At 39.1% G+C, this 21,517-nt stretch overlaps 1 protein-coding gene across 1 annotated transcript; it reads right to left on the reverse strand.

The window, feature by feature from the left end:
• Nucleotides 1-380: 380 nt before the first annotated feature.
• Nucleotides 381-13,089, reverse strand: LOC110849037. Its single transcript, XM_022096411.2, has 5 exons — nucleotides 12,752-13,089; nucleotides 10,728-10,788; nucleotides 9,502-9,584; nucleotides 1,342-1,383; nucleotides 381-1,264 (listed from the first exon to the last, which is right to left on the reverse strand). The coding sequence occupies exons 1-5, from the start codon at nucleotides 12,800-12,802 to the stop codon at nucleotides 851-853; spliced, it is 651 nt and encodes a 216-aa protein (XP_021952103.2). The 5' UTR covers nucleotides 12,803-13,089; the 3' UTR covers nucleotides 381-850.
• Nucleotides 13,090-21,517: the final 8,428 nt, after the last annotated feature.

Consider the following 21,517-nt stretch of genomic DNA (forward strand, 5'->3'; position numbering starts at 1 on the left):
ATATTCGCATATGGGCAACCGTGTGAGTTTAACCGGGCGACGATAGGGTGCATGAGTGACGTGATTTCCCACGCCAACCCAAAAATGCGTAAAAAATTATTTCGCCAACCCTGCGACGAAATGAGACTTCTCGTCAAATGAGACGAAATTTATAATTTTTTAACGAAATTTGAGATATTTATGAAATTAGTCATTTGTATTTCTTAATTTAAAAAAATATGCAATCAATTGAATTGAAGAAGGATCAAGAAGATCCGAAAGTTAGGAATAAAGTGTATTTTAAAATGTCCTTTTAAACCGTGCAAAATAGAATATCAAATATTTATGAAATGTTGAAAGTGTCAACAAGTAAATAAACGAGAAAAATTTTTTCAATAGGACAGATTTTTATACTTTATTCTATAAATCTTTATTGTTTCAGTCAATTCTACAATTTTTTTGGCATGACATAACACAATCAGCAGAGATAATTATATATGTAATTTACATATTCTAAACTTAATTATAATAATCTCTCTGTATTAATCTTCTTGGCTCGATGACGATGGAATAAGTTCAGTTACAAAAGTGACCGAAGACTAGAATATTACGTAGGAAGGAAGGAATAGGAGTGAATTTCGTCGGTGATGCGGGTGAGGTGGAAGTTCAATTTTATTGTTCTCTGGTAAATTTGTTGGGTAAGGTAATAGAATTAATTTCATTCCACAATGAAATTTAATGTACAGGTTTTGGTTGTGAAAGACGGGTGAGGTTTACAGTATAAGCCAGGGAAATTGGTTAGAAATTTATTAATTTCAAATTTTCTATCGAAATTCTCTTTCATTTTTCATATTTTGTAAATCCACCGCGTTCACGGGCGACTAATGATTGTATTATGATGATTGTTCAAATTTGGATTTGCACCGTGATGATATTGAACCCCATTTTTGGGTATGGCGTTTGTAATATTCGAATTCGAACCGGCTGGAGCATCCGGAATTCCCGAAAAATGTCGCGGACTTCCATTATTCTTCTCAAGAAGGGCTCGGACATTGAGCCCCCCACTGATTCGGAGACCAATCCCACCCCCACTGCCCGGCACGTGCTGCTTCAGCTCGTAATGATAGACGAACAAGATGAATAAGTAGACAATGTAAAGGATGACGGTAAATAAGACGGGAACCGTTCCGGAAAAACCGTACGCGTTCAGAAAATCGCCCTCGGGGAGGGTGGGGTTCAACAAGAGTCCAAAGTACATGAGGACAAACCGCTCAGTGAGAATGACCTTAAAACAAGCAAATAAAATGTAATTCTCCCGAAACAGTAATAACAATATGGTTCATGTATTCATGTAATGCTTACGAGGAGGAGAATTCCACCAATTCCAATGAGAACTTGAGATTCCTGCAGAAACGAGAAGATATTATGCGTTAGGTGACATATAATTCAATAAATCTTTACTAGTTAGCTAGTTAATTATTATAATTTGGAAAGTGGAGAAAGTACTTTGTGTTAGAAAAGAAGACCTCAAGTTATGCATTATACCTGCCGACGACCTTCTGAGAAACTGAATAATTTGCTCTCTCATTCTGAGCTAATTTCTCAGGCTCGTTAATCAAAACAGACTTCTGGGAGTAGTCTTGGGACAGATATTGCTACTACTTCTTGGCCTAATGAAGCAAAAGTAATATAATATCTGTTTTGTCGGGATGGTGGATATATTTATGAAGGTGGACGGGTATTAGGGCAGACATCCAGTGACCGTGGAAGCCGTGGGGACATCTGGGGATATTAATAACATTGTAGGATAGGGGAGGGAGGGGTTTATATAACATGGGCAGATGATAGGGACATCGAATAACTGTGGGGATATTGTCCCCACACTTCTGCGGGTACTGAAGACGTTCATTTGTTTTTGGATATTGGAGACCCTTGGACTTTCATAATAATGTGTACACACAATCCCGGCTGGAAGTTGGAAGTGAAAGTTGTATAATATGTAAGCAAGTTGACAGGTCAAATTTCAGTGGAGAGTCGTTTGGTCTCATTTGCGAAGTTACAAAAGAAGACAAGGACAATATTAATGAAATGAGAACAGAATTCTCATTCCTGTCGAGTCGAGAGTCTCAAGTTTTGCTCGTACATATTAGAAATTCGGAAGGCTTTTCTTCGATTCGAGAAATGGAGAATTTACTACCTCAAAAAATGGATTCAGAAATTATGTCTGGGATTAATTGGATGGATCATGGCCAATTCTTTGACAGTTAATACGAGCTAAATCTTGCCTTTCTTGGCTGGAAGGGTATATATTACTTACCGTGGTCAATCTATTGAATAGGTTGCGTAATGTATAAGATGGTCAATTTTCTGATGATGATTTTGTCATGTCATCACATTCTTTTGAACGCATCTTATCTCAAAGGAATATAAGATCAAAGAACTTTCTACTTGGATTCAGCTTTCTCGCTGAATTGAGTTTATTTTTGACTTTTCACAGCTTTCCTATCCAAAATATATGTTAAATCGAGGTAAAAATAATTTATTTACAATTTTGCATCGACCTTCTGTTGCACCGCACTGATTCCAAATTTAGATTTTGGAATTGCCATTCTATTTTTACCACAAACGAATAAAATAATTGATTACTTGAAATGACGCAAGTAACGAAAGTAATAAACCGACTTGGACATAACTCATTGTTCGGCAGACCAAAATATTTGGACATTAATTCAATTTGACATCCATACCGCGACCTCAACGCCATTTATGTTGTATTTACAGACGGCCGCCCAACAACCTGCTTTTTACTTGATGATGATGGACCGTTGTTGTGTTGTCATTTAATTCCGCAAAGTCTGTGAAATGGAAGGAACAAAGAAATGGATGGAAAAGCAGTGCAGAAAATTGTCGACATGTTCGTTCAGTTCCTGCTGAATTGACATTAATCAGAACGGAATTGACCACGCGAGATTTGTCATCATCATCCATCCTCCTCCGCATTTTCGGTTTGTCTGTCGTCCAATTCTACCCATTTATTGTGTTCCTCAAAGGTCGTCCGACTGACAGAAATTACTATGTAGTACGGGACTCTCAGCAAATAAAGAAGCTGGTCGTCGTGGATGTGTACAGCGTGGTTTTAATCTTAATCAACAACGTCCCACATGCGGAATGTTTCAACCCTTTTAAACGGATGGAAGTAAATATTTGTACATTCGCCGCCGCCGACATTCACTTACTTTGGTTTTCATGTATGTACATAAATTTAGTCAACAAAAGCTTAATTAAGTTGACAGAGCCGAAAAACGAACTAAACTGAATCTTATATAAGACGTCACACACGCACATTCGTCCGTCGTGGGTAAAAAGACCAGCCGACAAATCGTGTTTACGGATAAAACATACAAACAAGCGATGAGTGTCATTTTTTGCTTGTTTTTTTATACCACTAAAAGGAAAATATGTTCTTATATTTTCATCTCCCTTCTTTTACCACTTGAGAAAGTTTTTGAACCGCCTCCACCGAAATATCCCGTTGGCCTCTGCGTCTGAATCGTTTTTGAATCGCTGAGGTCCGTGTTTTTTTGTGGGGACGTAAAATACAAAAAAATGAAAAGCACGACGAAAAGTCGGTCAGGGAAAGAGAAGAAGAGAGGTTGGAACAAAAGGACAAGAACTTTCTCCTCTCCGCTGTCTTTGTCGCTCTCACTGCTTTTCTCTCCCTACATTCTTCTCGTTAGCTGAACCTGTTTAGAAGGCAGTAAAAGGAGGAGGAAATTCGACAAAGATTGAAAGTGAGTGAACCATAAAGAATAAAGAAGAAATCGACGAATTGAGTACGAGGGCTGCCTGCTGTGGAAGTAAAAGTAAAAGTCTTTTATAATTTGCACCAACCAACCGACCGACCGGCAGACAAACCATGCAGTGTACACATCACCGCCGTTTTCTTTTCTTCTTAAACCGTGCTCTTGTGCGAATTTTCAGTGCTTTCTTTCTTCTCCCACTAAAAAAAAGTGAAAGTGGTGGGTTTAGGAAAAAGGCTATGTCAGACACACTGCATTTACTGACCCCATGAAGGAAATTATTGTGAAAGTTGGTGAATAAATATACAATACACACGATCCCACGGTTCACACAGCTCGTCGACACGGCAATTCATCTATTTTTCTCGAGATAAAAGGAGAAAAAATACAAAAGAATTCATTTTTGTAAAGCAAACACCACACGCTTCACGGAATTTTTTTACTTCGCCACATACGCAGTTCATTATTGGAAAGTATAAAGAAATCACAAGAGAAAACGTTAGAATTTCAAATACTTAATGATTTCAAGGTTTCTCAATAAAAACAAAAGTTGGCGTTTCCTACGTATATATATTCTTCAAAAGAAACAAATTAAGTCTGGTTGACTACTTGTCACAGGAAAAATCAGGAAAGAATGGATGGATGGGAAGGAAGGAAACGCTTATTTGATAAGTACTTGCAAAGAAATTCCGCACAAACAGTCGGTTGTCGGTGAAAGCAAATAGAAAAAACTTTTGTCTCTCTTTTTACTTTAAAACACACCGAAATGAAAAGGACTTTGCTTGACTGCCTTGTAAAGAGTGGGGCTCAGTCAGTCAGTAAATAAAACGAGCATCAAATGGTATAAGGAAACGGTTGAATAGTTGTTGTCCATTCATCTAATGACACTTGAAAAGTTTAAATTTTCCTTGAAACTCGACTCTTTCGTAATTTACAACTTTATATAATTTAATTATTTCCATTAAAGGTCGAGGAACGAGCAAAATAATAATTTGACTTGATTTCACTTTCTCTCCTGTGTACACACTTTTCCTTTGTGATGAATGCCTATTTGTCTCGTCTGGGTCGGTGGTTTGGTTTGTGGTAGTGTTTGCTCTCTGAGGAAATATCAATATCAATTAGGATAATAAAATTCCACCCCGTGTTTTATTTCTCTTCTCTCGAACACAATGCGAGTCAATCAAGTAAAATCAGAGTTATTGTTCTGTCCTGCATGTCCGTTCTTATTGTCCTGTGTAATGTTCTTTTTCAGACAAAGTACGACAATGTGTTCATCCCACCAGACCACAATGTCCCTCATCTCAGCTTTGACTCGTAGTTCTCTCGAGTCGTAAGTATCAACGAGCAACTTTCTCCTCGAGTGAGCACATTGTTTGGAAGAAGAGACATAGATCAGAACGACATTCCCAATCTGTCTTAATTTCGGGGACGTTGGAGGGAGAGAGCACGTGTATGGCTTTCATTCATTTTTAGATAGATTTTTATGCTACTTTTATTACCGAAATTTTGCGTTTATCCAAAAAATCTGCTAGTTCATTGTATTTCATGAGAATGACAACAACGTGGGTGGATGTATGGAGCCCACGGTTGGCATCATATTTCCGCATTACTTCCACTACTTGCATACCCCCATTATTTGTTAGTTCATTAGTTGGATCGCCGTCTCACATTTATGGAATAGATTAAGTTGAAAGTACTCGAAATTAGTTGAGTGGTTCGGAATGAGCAGTTCTGTCAAGGCGTGATTGTTGGATCCGATGCGATGGATGGCGAATAATGTGAGAGAGGGAGACGTACAATGTATTATGCGTTGAAGGAATCAAAGGCGGAGAAAGTAATGACTATGGGAGAAAGTAAATTCTGGTATTTCGTATTTCGAGGAAGAAGAATGATATTTCTCTCTCTGCGAGGGAATTCCATGCAAAAGGACGACGGAAGGAAGTTGCTTGGCGTCCCGGCAGCAGTTGCTGCTGCCTCCGATTCGTAATAGGAGAGAGAAAGTCTTCTCAAGTAATTTTGCTCTTACGGACGAACGGAGTAGGGAAGGTTGAAGCCTTTTAATTGAAGCACTTCACTTTGATCTCCCCCCCACCACCACGACTACGACTACCATCACTACCATCGTAGGCGAAACCACCCAAGTTGATACTGCCTGCATATCACCAGGAACAAGAAGGACGACGATATACAGAGACGACAAGAAACTGGGGACTTATCGGATTGGATGATTTATTACTTGTGGGCGAAATTGGTCCGGACGAATGCTCACTTAGTTGGTTCCTTGCCTCCCTTTTCCACCACAATAACAGGATTATTAAGTGAGACAACATGAGACCGGAGTGTCGATAAATAAAGGAAGGAAGGACATAACAAGTCCGTTTTTCCTTATCTTTCTAATTAATGTTTGTTATTTGATTTGATGGAAGAAGAAGGTGACCTTTCTAAATGTCAATTTTGAATTTGAGAGAAACGTATGTTGCCATTTTAAGTCGTCGTTTTAGGTAGTGACATGCCCGATTAAGGGGAAGTTGTGTTCTCTCTTTTACTCATTAACTTTCACTTCACCTTCTTCACAAGGTTTGTTTGTGGCTTGTTGGCTTGGCCGAGTGAGTGAGACTCAAAGTAAGTAATTGGGTGAGCTTGTAAATCATCCAAACTTTCCAAAAGTCATCGTTAGTATAAGTCATAAGTAGTTAGTTGAACAAATAAAAAGTTGGACGGCTTACTAATTTACTTATATCGATACGATACGACTACGTATTCCTGCTAATGACATGTAACTATGTATTATTTTGGATGTTATCGAAAGCCAAATTAGCTCATGATTAGGATCAGTAGGAGGACACGGAATAATGAATTTGCCCAACAAAACTATAATTATACTGGCTGAGATTACGCTACAATAAATAGGGCGTGATGATGACGGTGCTAATCCCTCAACTCAACTTTATTCTATACCTTATGGTTAATGTAATGGCATAAAAAGGAAATAATATTATGAAATCCCGCAGTTTCGAGAGTAAGTAATTAAGCACGTTATTACAAAAGTTGGGAAAAGTTTTAATCATCTTTTCCATCCTCTCGACTCAAAGTTGAGAGCTGGCTTGTTGAGTGAGACTCAAATTCGGGCCAAATTGGAAAGTTGATTTAGTCAAAATATGGATTATTATTTTTTGCGAAAAATAAATTCGTAGTTGGAGATAATGGAAAGAGAGAGATTTCAAACTTTATTTGGAGATGTGTGTAGGTATGCAATTAAAGAATAATAATAGCTTTTAAAGTCTGGTATCATACTTATTTGCGTATCTTGATTTTAGTCATGATAATCCTTCATCAAAACGAATTTGAGACCTTGCCTAATCAAGTTAGCAATATTAAAGCAAAAGTATGCCGCATTTAATTTAATTTTGTCTCATCCCTCGTTCTAATTATGTTTATTATCTCTCCCAAACCGTGTCCTGTTCTACATGGAGCTTTTCTCTCATGAGAAAAAGTAAGTCGCGAAACACGTGTTGTGTATCGTTATTGTCATCATATGCAAATGATGATGATGAGATTTAATTAGAAAAGTTGATAAAATGAAGCCTCATATAGTTCCCGTTTTTAAGGTGTTATTCACATACAACGTGATCCGTGATAGTTATGAAAAAAACTTGAAAAATTGCCAACCCGCCCGCAAAACCCTTCTCTCCCAATTACACCGCAATTGGTAAGCAGGCATAAATTAATAGGTACGTAAAAACTACTACGTCGTACATATTTATGATGATCACAGAAAAGAAGACGGCCTCGAGACTACTTCTATCGTCTCCCCTGTTGTCAAAGGAGGCTTGAAAATGACGCACTTTCACCACCACTTTCTCTCCCCCTTTCTATCCATATATTCACGATGAGTTGCTTTCTTCTTTGTGGAGACCAAAGTTTCATTTTCCATCCGGCCCAGTGCACTTCTTGAAGAATTTGTGGAATTTAGAAATTAGAGAAACAAGCCTCGAGGAGACAGGCCTCCTCCACCTCCTCCGCAGCAGCAGCACCATTTTTAATCTCTGCGTCACTGTCGTCCTCGTCGTCAACTTTCACGGACCAAGTCAACCATCACAACATCATCCTCCTCTCGTCTTTCTCATTTCCGTTTCATGTCATCACGAACGAGAGGACGGAGATGTCAAGAAGCTCTTGTTCTGTCAAAAATCCTTTACTTTCTCCCCCAATTCTTTTCAACTTGGTTAATTCTTCTGGAAAACTGGGAGCTCCTGCTGTGTAGCAGATACATATTTTTTCCTCATAAATACCTATGGCAAACTATGTATGGCATGCGAATTAGGACAAAATGTATACTAACAAGTTTAACTTCACTTTTTTTCTGCACCCGGCAGCAAGTTTCTAACAAACCCCACTCCACCCAGCCACGTCCATCCACGACAATAATAATGCTGACAAGAACATAAGACATCAATTTAGAATTTTCCGACTGAGGTCGGTCAGAAGCCTGGATGGTTCTCTCACAGGAGGGAATATTTTATTTGATTGAACACCCCACCGAAGCAGGCATGAGGGAAGATGAAGTGGGTCATCAGACCTGTCGTCTTTGTGATTTGTCACACCCGATCCCCTCCTACATTCAGGAATATCTACTACATCAGCAAGTCTTATCTTTCCTGCATCCGACGACGACGACACAACTTTCTCCTCTCAACCTGCCAGCCAACCCTTTCACGAGAATGTCCATGTGTTTCTGGTTGTTGCGTTCGAGAAGGAGGCGTCATCCAGAAATGGTGCGTGGTGCCATTTGGTCGTCAAAAGGGTGACATGTTTCAACCCATACATATCTTCCCTCGATCCATACCTGTGGATAGTCATTTTCTCAATCGGGAAAGAAGCAGAAGGGGTGACAGGCCCACTTTGTCAGCAAAATCGGAACACAGCCAAACCACTTTGACTTTAACTCAATCAGAATCAAAATCTAAATCAAGCAAATCGCCCGTGATCCTAGAGATGTAGAATTTGTATTGAAAAGGACTTGAGGTGAGGAGCAGCAGTAGGGCTGCTTTATTACGTCGCCCTGACTTTCACCAGCTTTCACTCATTCATCAGCCCAAATCGACCACAACGGAAATTCATTAAATCGTATACAGAATTGAAATGGGGTGACGGAGCTATACTGCGATCCTTTGTTACTTATTAGTTACACAGGTTGAGTCCATATTATAAATCACGAAGAGAGAAAGCATATTCACCCCTGAGCTGAATTTCGTATTACTCTCGTGTACGTACAATAATCCAAAGATTTGTTGGAAAGCATCACGAAGCTTGTGCATGGCCGTGGCGTGATATTACTGATTGTGCTCTTATATAACACAACACGCGAGAGAGCTAGGATTTGCATTTTAGTTATCTTTATTCTTCTTCTCTACTTCATTCCCCACAAGTACATGGACATATCCGCCACCATATTTTGTACTCCTGTCTTGCCAAGGCGGTGAATGAGTGAATAATTTCATCATGTCAACTTTGGTCTGGCCTAATTTGATGAAGGATTTATCATTATTTGTCCAATTTGTAAAAGTGGCTGGGAAAATGGAGACGGAAAAGTTGCCCACGTCCATCACACCAACCAGTTACGTAATGTTCATCCTCAATTAATTAGTACTTTCTCCACTTTCTCCACCCCAGATGTCGACGTAAATTAATAAATAAATGAATAATGTAAATTATTACATACCTCATCCGCACCACGAAAAGTCATGAAACCGCTGGCGAAAAAGAAAACGGCGAATATCAGGGCCAACAAGGCTTCGAGTGCTCCTGTAAAAAATTTAGGAGAGGATTCAAATTTTTTTATTCTTTTGTCAAGTAGATTTTAGATGAGAATTGTATAAATATAATAAGAATGACTAGATATATATGTACGCTGCCTATTTTAGCATAACGAGAAAATTAGAGTTAGCGTGTCGTGGAGGATTTATTTTGCTAGAAAAACAAAGAGGAATGATGGAGACATAAATTTCTGTATTTCTCTATTTTTTGTAGTGCCAAACGTATCTAGAGCAATACGGAAAACGTATCTAATACAGAATAAGAAGTTGGAGGAGGAGGGAAATGATAATGAAAATCGTCTACTCGAGTAATTGCAGAGGCGTGCAGTGAAAGTGGAATTCCTTCCGCATTGTAGAAGTCTACCTCGCATTTGTATAGAAACGTATCGCCGAGGAGGAAATAATGGAGACAAGAATGATAATAATAACAAGATGGATGAGATCTTCTTCTCCCCGCGGTCTAAAATGTAATGGAGTGCTTGGTCCCGTTCACCCATTGGGGGAGAAAGTTAGCAAAATCAATCATTCGCGGTTCATAATAATGTATGTAAATATTTGATACTGCGAATCCCCTTGTTTGCCAAATCTCACATATTTGCTGCAGTTATTAATACCACGTTGGTGAAGCATCCCGGGGAAATCTACTCCATTATTTGCCCATTTCTTTTGTCTCTGTAATTTCAAATCCGGATGTGGAGCAAGTAGTTAGTGAAGTGTGCCTCGTCGCTATATATTTTACCACCACGACAAACCCAAACCGTAATAATAACTTGGATACATTTGCACTACACCACATCGCAAATACTTGGATATAGTAGTGGCAGTCCGGGTTTTATGGTGGTGGTGGTGGTGGTGGAGAAAGGAGTCCTCGTTCTGCCGGATTTCTCAGCCAGGCAGACTTTCCCTTTCTCCACGACCAACATAATGAGCAAGGTTCCATAAATTTCTGGTCGTGTCGTCCCTTTTTATTCTAATCTCACACTCACATACCACCCACACTCGCCTCATACCCAACTAATTATCTGTCACTTCATTCTCTCCTCGTTTATTTATCCGGACGCAATCACTATTACGAAATTAAATCGGGCCCGCGCCCCTTTATTTATGTAAAATGGAACGAATTGAAACTTACGGCTCGTCAGGGAAGAAAGGGCCGTGGGTAGAATCCCGACCAACTGAGCGATCGCGAAATACTGGAAACATTGCGAAAATACAGATCCATAAATCATTTCATACAATACATACCTACATAGCTTTTCCTTTTATAAATGTTGGTTTGGTCCATTTGTTAATATATCTCATAATCTACTCGTATGTACGTATCTATGCGTATATAAGTTGTTGAATAAATGGGCGAATAAATAAATTCTTCTGCACCACCGGGCTGACACATTCGATGCGATTCGCTACTATTTGTTTAGTTGCCCTGCTGTTGTTGAGTTTGCGGTATTTAATTAAAAATTCGCGGAAACCAAACCAATCCAATCCAGCTAGTGTTTTGGTATTGTTTGGGAAAGTAAGCTTTCCTCTGTTGTTATCAGGAACAAGGAAGGAACGATTAACGATTTAGAGTTACTGTGCTTGTGGCGTGTGGGTTTTGAGCTCCATAATTTACAGACAGAGACAGATCTCCTCCTGGAAGTGAAAGTATGAGGTATACGGCACGATTCTGCAGACTGAGAAACCAAGTAAACTAAACTGTTGCGGTGTAATGGGTAATCCTTTTCCTTCGTGTACTTGGAGCTTTTAATTTAATCCGGTGAAAGTGGCAGTGTAATCCGTTTAACATGCAGGAACTAAGAAGTACAATAATAAGGGACAAGGAGGAGGAGAAAGGTGGATGGCATGGGTCGGATATATGGCATTTATACCCACCTGCCTACTTTATTGTGCTCACTTTCACCAAAATTTATACACACATTTTGCTTCCTTATTATTATTAGGCGACTGCTGTGCTGGTCGGAAGTAGGAGGAGGATAATTTTGATATCATAATGTTTATGCAAAGCTATATAAATTTTATCCTCAAACTTTCTCCTTATGAGAAAATTCGTATAAATTGTTAACAATTATTGTTATTTTGTTGAATGTGAGAGTGAAACATGTTTCCTTTTTTGGGTCAGATTAAGTAGTACGGAAATCATATTAGGTAGTAAAATATGCACACATGGTAAAAAATAAGTATGTACATAAGCGTATTACTCATCTTTCTCTTTGTGATGGAGATGAAATTTTGAACAGCGATTTTGTAAATCCCGATTTTCCATTTAAACCCAGGGTTTTCTTTCATGTACTAAAATAGTTTTCTATTTACATGCTAAATATGGAAATGAGTAAGCGGAAATTGAAGAAGGCGTATTTACAACTACTTACGTAAATAACTTTGTTTATCCCACGATCACAATGAGCATTAAATTTGTTGTTCAGCTCTAAAGTTTCAATAATGCTTTCATGCCAAGGTTTTATAGCAAGTAGAAATTGTTAAAACCTATTAAAAGAAGATGAGCAAAGAACTATTGCAAGAGTGAAAGTAAAGTAAATAATGATGATACCAACGGAATGTAGATATTATTAGTTTGAACATCGTCATTTTATAATTTCCTCTTCTGCAATTTCACCCGCTTTTATCGTAAAAAGTTACAGCTTTGTGAATTAGTATACCGCAGTCAGGCTGCCAGTAAAACGTTATTGTGCTTAGTTTTCGGAATGATAAGCAGTGAAATGATGACGACACGTGGACAATGCTATCTCCGCTTTTTGAACGAGTGATAAACAAAAGATGTGTAATGTTGGTGGGATTTATTGTTACAGAAATTCCTATCTGATTACATAACTGCAATGGAATGCAGATACCTGCCTAGAGAGATGTGTTGTATAACTATACGAGGCCCTTATTCTGAATGGATTCCGTGTGTGGTGGCTTATCCATAAAAGATATCTTTATTTGCGGTTTCAACCCAGGGGAACGTTCTCCCTGACCCGGCAGACATTTTTGCGAAATTGAAACATAACTGTTATGTCCATCTGTTAACCTAAATTTGTGTAATTTTAGATCTGTACATATTCGTCCACCGGTAAAAAAAGTGATATTTGAACCCACAGATTTATTCATGTTTTGTGAAAAAGGTATTTCGAAATGTAATTTATTCTCTCTTACCACATGAAGGCTTGCCAAGAAAAAAACCGCAGCTCTGATCGAGCAACACATGTCAGCCACCTGATTTTGGATTTACGTCGCAATTTTGAACTAGGTCGGTCGGTCTTCGTTCCACTTGTAAACTTTCACTTTGAAGTCGGACGAGAAAAGTCACATTATTTGCTTCAAACAAAATATGAAAGTTGTGAGGGCTGAAAATTTTCCAAATTAATATTTTGATTTTGAAACACTGATACTGAAACGGATGGAGGAGGAGAACGGATGGAAATGGTAAGAATGAAGTGCCACGGCCGACGGAATTGTTCGGATCAGTTGCAACCACGGGTCGGGATGGAACGTTGTCCTCGCCATTTGAGTCCTGTTTTTACATCCATCCCACTTTTCCAGGTTCCGGAGAAGGAGAAAGCTAGATAAAGTTCGAGGTGAAAGTTACTCTCTCTGGAACGGAAGGATGGGAAAAGCGCATGCCTTTGCCTCTTGAAATTTGTTAATTTTCACCAAATTAGCATCAAAAACTTTCACTCTTTACATAATGAGAACATGAGGAGACGAATATACATAATTTTTCATGATGCAGCGACGAAGTTAGGTCGTTCAGAAAACACATGAAAATGATTTTGAGACGAAAATTTTCATAATGTCGAAGAAGAAAATTTTACTCCCTCAAGTCAACAAAAAGTGAGAAACACCACTCGGTTTAATTAAGATGATGCGATATTCGAATCCAATTCGGTTTGGTTTCCGTCTAGTTTATGCAGACGTCAGGATTATAAAAAAACGAGAAAGTTTTCCATCCAGCCATGTATCTCATCCTGTTTGCAGTGTGAAGTTAATAAGGTTAAGCTATTCCGCAGCATGGCCTCCTTGCTTACTTTGCAGGATATCTGCTCTCGGATAAAACTCGGACGAAGATTAATGGATTTTTATCTATAAGTTTGCCGTGTCCGGTCATATTTTTAATGCTCGGGCATAATCATCTCGTCTCATATTTCGAGCATATTTCATCCCCCCAAGAAGAAGTAAATAAGTACGTACATATATTGCATTGCATCGCATTCCATCCGGACGTCTTGGTTGGTATTGAAATTTTATGTTTTCCTCTTTCCCTACCAAAATTTTTCAACGGGATTAACTTTGCCAACTGATTTGCATTTTGTCGGGTTTCCCTTCCTTCCGAAGTGGAGTTACAGACGTAGTTGTTGAGTTACTTTATTTTACAGGAAGCCTTGTTTATGCTCATGTTGGAATTTCAATAACGCAATTTGCTCATAAATAAGTGACATAATCCGTAAATTTCATTTTATGAGGGGGCTTCTTTTACGAATTTATTGTGCGAATCGTTCTGGAGGAGAAAGTGGTACAATTTCCATTTAATTCACTCCACTCGACATAAAAAGAAAAGTGTAGGCACACATTATACGACGAGACAAATCATCATTGCATCAGAATAAATTCCCAGCGGAAACGTTACACCGGGCTGAAAATCAGATTATTAGGATTCCTCCTTATCCGCGTGGTGATAGTACTTATCAAAAGTGGAGCGAAATAAATTTATGGGAGGAAATAAATACAAAAACTTTAGTGATCGTGTAGTGACGAAACACGGCTGATTTCCCAAGAGTCGTATTAATTTGAAGGCATGGATGGCTCAATCCACGTTTATACAGTTACACATACGGGGAGGACCCAGTTACACGAATTACTTCCTCTGCAAGCTATATAAGAATTTGAATTTACACCATTTTATAATTAAACAATGAACCCAAATAATGTAGTGTGGACACACGGGATAAAATTTTAAACTCAATTTCACCCATTGCAAATTGACCTAAATTTTTAACCGTGCCAAATCATTCTTCTTCTCAGAGGAAGAAAGAAAGGAGGTGAATAAGGAAACAAATTTTAATTCAGTACACACATCCATATCACACTTTTGTTACTACTTAAATTCTCGGATAGTAAAAAGAAGTCCCATCTGGCCGACTTTGTTGGTAAATAAATAATGTAGCAAGGAAGCTTACTTATCAGATAGGCAGGGAAATAAGTAAGTAAACATGTAGGTGACATTAGTCGTAGTAAGTATTTTCCATGCTGGGAAACTTGAGCAAGACAATTAGATCGAGATGGGACTCATCCATCTCAACTGATCCATATAAAGGGAGACAAGTAAAGCAACCCTTCCGTCCTGGGGGTACGTACGTAAAAGGACGGATATACGTACGATAGTGGTGTCGTGTGATATGTACGTAATGGGAGAAATAATTCAGAGAGACCTCCGTACGTACGACCAACCACTTGCAAATGAACGACCTCGAGTGTCACTCAAGGAAATAAGTGCTATCTATTTTTCAAGAGTAAAAAATGGAAAGTTTGCTTTCTCCTTCTTTTTTTATTTGAAACACACCGATTTGTAGGCTATTTAGCTCTTTCTCTGGCTGGATGTTGATTCGAGAGAGATTATTTCTCTTCGAATTCAATTTGTTAACTTGTTGAGGAGAGGGGAAACTTGGAATGAGGGGAGAATAAGGGAAAATGGGTGGAATGAGGTGATTTTGTAATTAGCTTTCATTTAGTTAAGGTGTCGATTGTGTGAATGAAAATTAATTCGGAGACATGATTTCGTCCCGAGTGCAACGCTCCTTTTTTGTAAGTGCTTGATAATGGAGGAAGGATTCACTCTACAGATAACAGAATACGAGTGACAAGAAAAAATCACGCGGAGGCAGCGATATATTGACATCCTGTTGTCTGATCAGCACAATATTTCAACATTATTTATTTAGTCACTTTCTCCTCTTGAAGAAAAAAATGCAGTGGAGTGACTGCATCGCAAGGGGAGATAATTTCCCTTGAATTTTCAAGAATCAATAAAAATCGGTATTTATCTACATTATTCTGCACGTGCTGTTATGCTCCTGTGCAAATTATTATGGAGGAACGTGAACAATACGGAATTTTGGCTCGATACATATTTCCCAAAAAGAAGAGATAAAAGCATATGTATTCATGTATCCAGGGTCTGTTGGACAGATAGGAATAATAAAGCAGGAGAAAGTATACGTCCTGTTGCTCCTATCTGACAGTGATCATGATCACTGGCTTTCTTTATATGTGACGTAAATTTGCAATAAATTCGCAACTCGGTATTGTAAATAAGGGAGCAATAGAAACGGGACAAAAACCAATTTTCCCCCAGTCCTTTTTTTTCTTCTTGGGAAATGCAGAGGCAGAAATAAAGCAACAAGGGAAAAGATAACAAAGCCTTTGATGCTGCATTTCTCCTCCATACTTTCCACGTAACACGGCACTTGTACAATTTTCCTGGTTTTTGAGGACACGTCGAATTCACTTTGGTAAAATATTTTTCACAATCCGCCCTCCTTCTCTCAATAAGTGTTCGTTATTTGCTTGTGCCGTCTTTCTGAGAATTGTTGCCAATTTGGGTGTCCTCAGCACGTGTCGCATTTCGTGGTGGCTTGTTGTACTCCTTCTTCTTCTGCAGTGATCAGCAAAAGTATCCATGCTCTCAAGCCAACTATCTCTCGCTGCAAACGAAGAAGAAGCCAGAAACCCAGAAACGTGCTCAATTTCTTCTTCCCAAGGTCTGCAACTGGTCTTTGATATGTAAAAGTAGCTTCCGTTTTCTCTTCGGTTTTGCCTCCCACAAAAACGAGATTGGAACTGCCTCAAAGTGCACCCAACAGGATTGGAGGAGCCGTTGATGAAAAATGAAGTAGGTGTTGGTGGCTTGGTGCTAGTTCGGTGAAAGTTTTTCAAGAAAGGGTCGTCCTAGGACATGTTTTTCGGGTATGTATTGACACGTGGCATGGCAAATACATATATAAAGGATTTGATCCGAGGTGTTGCTGTGGCTGGATTTCGTTGCATCTACGATGCGACAAGATTGGTGTCCAATTTTAAAACTGATTGTGTTTCGACAAGGTTTGAAAGGTTTTTGTTTTACAATCCAATTTTCAAATGGGTTTATTTTCAAAGGTGAAAGTTCCGTCGGCTTTTGCCCGGTAGATATTTTGTTACATTTCTCTGGTGGTTGGTGTGAGATACGGATCTCGTTGAAAATTGCATTCCTCTCTCCCCTGAATCTGTACAACCATCTATACACTTTGATATCGGAAATGCGATACAAAAGATGCGGGTTGCTGACATGAACAGCTCCGCTTGGTCGAGTACAGTGTGTCCACTTAAAAACGAGTCCACCAAACTACCATGAGCACTAGGTAATACAAATTGGCATAACTTTTTTCTTTGTTTATTTACACAGGTGATTTTTTTACAAAATGTATACCAAGTATTTATATAACAGAATACGGAAAAGAATAGAAATTCAAACACTATTGGAGGAGGGATACTCCGAGAGAGAAATTTCCGAAAAAATCAAAGTTGCAAGAAGTACTGTCCAGCGTTGGAAAAACCGAGAGTCAACAGCTGACAAAAAAAGGCCTGGACAACCCACCATACTGTCACCTACCACTAAAAATATGATTAAAACTAGAATGTACCGAAAAACTGGCAGTTCCACTCGAAAATGTGCGGCCGCCATCAATCTCACAAATCGATTCAAACGGATGGATAAAAAGATTAGCAAATCTACCATTCAAAATCATCTAAAAACCACCACATGGGGAAATAAAACTTTCAAGAGATCTAAAAAACCACTTTTGTCTGCCAAAAATATTGAAGATAGGTTAAAGTTTGGTAACTTTTTGGACGAAAACGGCTATTTGACAGAGGGTGAAAGGGGTGAAGAAAAACGTCGACATATACTATTTACCGATGAAACTTGGATTTATCTTCACCCTCGGGGGAATCCTCAGAACACAAGGTACAGGACAGAAAAAAGAACGGAGGTTCCAGCAACATCTACACCGAAAAAAAGTCTTCAGATTATGGTTGCTGCTGGGTACTGTTCGAGGGGCGTCTCTCGTTTGCACATCATTCCGAGTGGTCAAAATGTAAACGGAGCCTATTACCGTGACAAAATTCTTCCTACTTACTTCGAAGCCATGGACAATAAGCTACTTTTTCCAAGTAAGAAAAAAATAACTTTCATGCAGGATGGGGCACCAGCTCACACTGCAAAAGAGAGCATGCGCCTCCTAGGGGAGCACATTTCAACAGTCTGGGGGAAGGGGACTTGGCCAGGAAATAGCCCGGACTTGAACCCAATCGAGAATCTGTGGCCCTATCTCAAGAATAGCGCGTATGAGCAGCCAATTCCACGAACCCGTTCTTCTTTAATTCGACGCTTCCAAAAAAAATGGAAGGAAATTTCGGTTACCGTTTTGGAAAATCTGACGCAGAGTTTCCCTAAACGAATTAGAGATATGCAAATTGCGTGTGGAGGCATCACTAAATACTAAGGTATTGTATACCAAAAGGATTTATGTTAAAAAAAAATTTTAGTACAAATAAAATCACTTTTATTACCCCCCCCAAAAGTGGACTCGTTTTTAAGTGGACACACTGTACATATCTTCACAAAATAATGTTATGTATACCAGAAGGAAAACGGGGAAAGTTGTCGGTTGATAAAGAAGAAGTTTGACTTGATGCTAAATATCCTGTTGTGTTTGTATGATGATGATGATGCCACGTATTGATTCCATTTGGCTGGGGGCGGCTTGTTGCTTTTGCTGTGGTTGGTGGTGGACATGACTTGATCTGTGCTTTCACTTTCACCCGATTATGCCCCCGTAAGAACAACGCTGCCATGGTTGTGTCAAAATCCAGGATAGTTTCGTAACATGGTTTTTCCCATCGTGGGTATGCATGCATTCTTGGCGAAGACTTGGAGAAGCGTGATCCGAGGTGATTTATTCCTCCCAAGGAAATAGGTAGGAGTGAACGATAAAGACTTTTATTTTGAAAGCGGGAACAACAATTTTCTCCAAGTTTTATGTAGTTACATAAACATGGCTGATTTATTGATGCGTACCAATCATCGCAATCTTTTTTATTGGAATAACTGCATTGTGATGTGATGCGTAGCTACTGGTTGGGTTGCCAAATAGGGGAAAATGTTGTTTACATTACGCAACCTTTTGTCTCTGGGTAACAGTCGTTTTTTTCCTTTGTGTATTTTTTGGTCGAGTGGGTGGCCTGCCCGTATGCTGCGAGGTAGTTTCACATCATAACTTTTATAAAAAAAGTCGGAATTTCGGAAGTGCCAGGAAATGAAGGGAAGAAGAAGCGTCATTCGAAAAAAGGGAGGACGACACTTTTGAGAAAGTTTGAAGGAAATGAGCTCCATTTTTTCTCCACTATTCAAATATGCTTAAAATTTTAGTAATCAGTCAGGAGAGAGTGGAGAAAGTAAGTAGCTCATTCCATTCCATGGACAGAGTTTCGCTAAATGAGATGGTTGACGGTCATCCGAGTATATTTTTAACAACTTTCACCACACAGTTCTCAGATCCATTTCATGAATTAGTTCATAGCCTGAGGAATTGGGGAAATTTATGATTACGAACTACGCTCTACAAGAAGGATGACAGAAAATGAGGAGGTTGAGAATTTATTTAGCCCGACAAACACAAACTCTCTCCTGCCTGAGTATAAGCAAAAGCTGTGAAAATTGTGCTCATCATCAAGTGTACTACACAACTTTCTCTCTCTCACCAACTGTTTCATCCCCAAGACTTAAATCCGCTTCAGTTTTTGGACTAATTGAAAAGTGTATTTTCGTAGTGGAAGAGACGACACGACAGGTTTTTAGGACTCACTTTTCGCACTCACCTCTCTCCTCTTCGTCTCTTATTAATCTTACTTATCTCATTTTTGCTAGAAGCGAGGTAGGAAAGAGAAAGCCGTGTATGCAGTTGCTCCTTCTTCTCCTTAACCTAAATACTGCAGATAAGGATTTCTCTCGAAATCGTGACTTCCTTCTGGGAAGGAATAAAACAGTTTCTTCTCCTTCTTGAGGAGGAGAGGATGAGGAAATTCCAGGAAGAGGAGGCAGGTGCCGTTTTACGTAATGGGCAAAATAGTGATTAGCCTGCTTTTCCGTTCAAGAAGAGGTGAAACTACGTATATTCTGTACGAAAAGTTGGTCTCTCCAGAGGTTATGGTGATGCAAAGCGTATTATGCATGTATGGTGAATGGTACTTATTTCACTATACTTACTCGCACCATTTGCACATCAACAATCTAACTAAAATAAAAGTTTGGTGTCCTCTCCTCCGCTTTCTCAACTTTGGCTTCTGCCTCTGCCTCCTCTTTCGCAATTCGGAAATAGACATGGTCCTGGAGAAAGGAAAGGAGTAGAAAAAGTGTACACTTTTGGATTGGACTTTCTCTCTCCGCGTTGGAAATGGGGTTTTTATGCCAGAAAGAAAAAGACAGGATTTAGCAGCATCATGATCTCTTCTCTCCTTCTCTCGCCCAAGTTGACTTATAGATCATCTCGTATCAAAATCTTTGGCTAACGTGGTGTTGGCCATTAGAGTGTTGGCTGGCCAGCCTAGGAGAAAATGACATCGTTCCATCCTTCCTTTCCTTTCAGTTGGGGCGAAAACTTTGGCAATTATTCAAATAAAGTTTGTATCAAGGAGGCAAAACATGAGGCTTGCTGCTGCATTCAATATGAAATTTGTGTCGAGTCAAATTCGCATATTCGCTAAACTATACGGGGAGAAAGTTGACGTGTAGAAATGACTCCGTGTCGTCTCGCCGCCTCCCTTGCATTAAATAAAACGCTTTACTTTCAAAATTCAAAAGTGGGATCAATATCTGTGTTATGTGACCAACGGCCGAGATTTATTGCTGGCACCTCAAAGTGCTTTCTCCTGTTGTCTATCCCTCGACGACGGGGACGGCGAGCTATGAAGAAGACGAGAAACCTATATTTTCCTTGCCCAACTATTTATTTATTTACCTCACGTCATGTATGTTTAGTTCAACAAGCGAGCAACCACATAAACTAACTTTTCCCAGAAAACAACAAACTTCGCCGCTAAATCACTCGAGGAAAAGATGCAGGCGGAGAAATTAGTTAAATTGAAATTAAATTTTACTTTGGGTACGGACCGAATGACAAAAACCAAACCAGGGCACCAGCACCAGAGCCCAGGGGAGCCAAAGAGGTGGTCAAAGAGAAGGTGAAGATGTGTTTTATGCCATGAAAAACTCATCAACTTGCCCCCAGGAAGTCTCTCCTTCTTCAAAGCAGGTTTTATTTCATGACTGGAAAACGCATCATTTTCTTCTTTGTTAGGTGAAAAAGTTGGGCGAATATATAATAAACTTGTGCGTGGTGGTGGTTCAGTTCAATTCGAGGAAAAGAAAAAAAGTTGATAAAATAACGACGACTTTTCCATTCAAGAATTTATTTGGACACATTTTTACCCATTTCTTCGAACTGTATGGGTGCGTTTGAGCAAAAAAAATGTGAATCGAGTTGTTTGAGTTATGTATGCCTAAAGTCCAGTCCAGTTTGGACGGGAAAAAAGTAAGAAAACCATAAATAAAAAGTAAAACTCTCATTTTGAGAAAAGATTGAATATTAGTTTCTCATTTTTCTTGGTGAAAGACAAAAAAGGAGGTTTGATTTCGACTCGAAAATTCCAACTTGGAGCGTTTCTTAACCTCCGACATTCTTGTCCTTGTCCTGTCTAACCGACATTTTGATGAGGTTCTCCATTTTTAAAAGATAAATGAAGTTGACATCCTAAGATGGGACCGACCCGGTTAATGCATAGGCTGAGACGAGATTTTGAATCCGAAATGAGGTTAGCCATCCATCCACC

The sequence above is a fragment of the Folsomia candida genome, unplaced genomic scaffold (assembly GCF_002217175.1).
Source record: "Folsomia candida strain VU population unplaced genomic scaffold, ASM221717v1 Fcan01_Sc004, whole genome shotgun sequence".
NCBI lineage: Eukaryota > Metazoa > Arthropoda > Collembola > Entomobryomorpha > Isotomidae > Folsomia > Folsomia candida.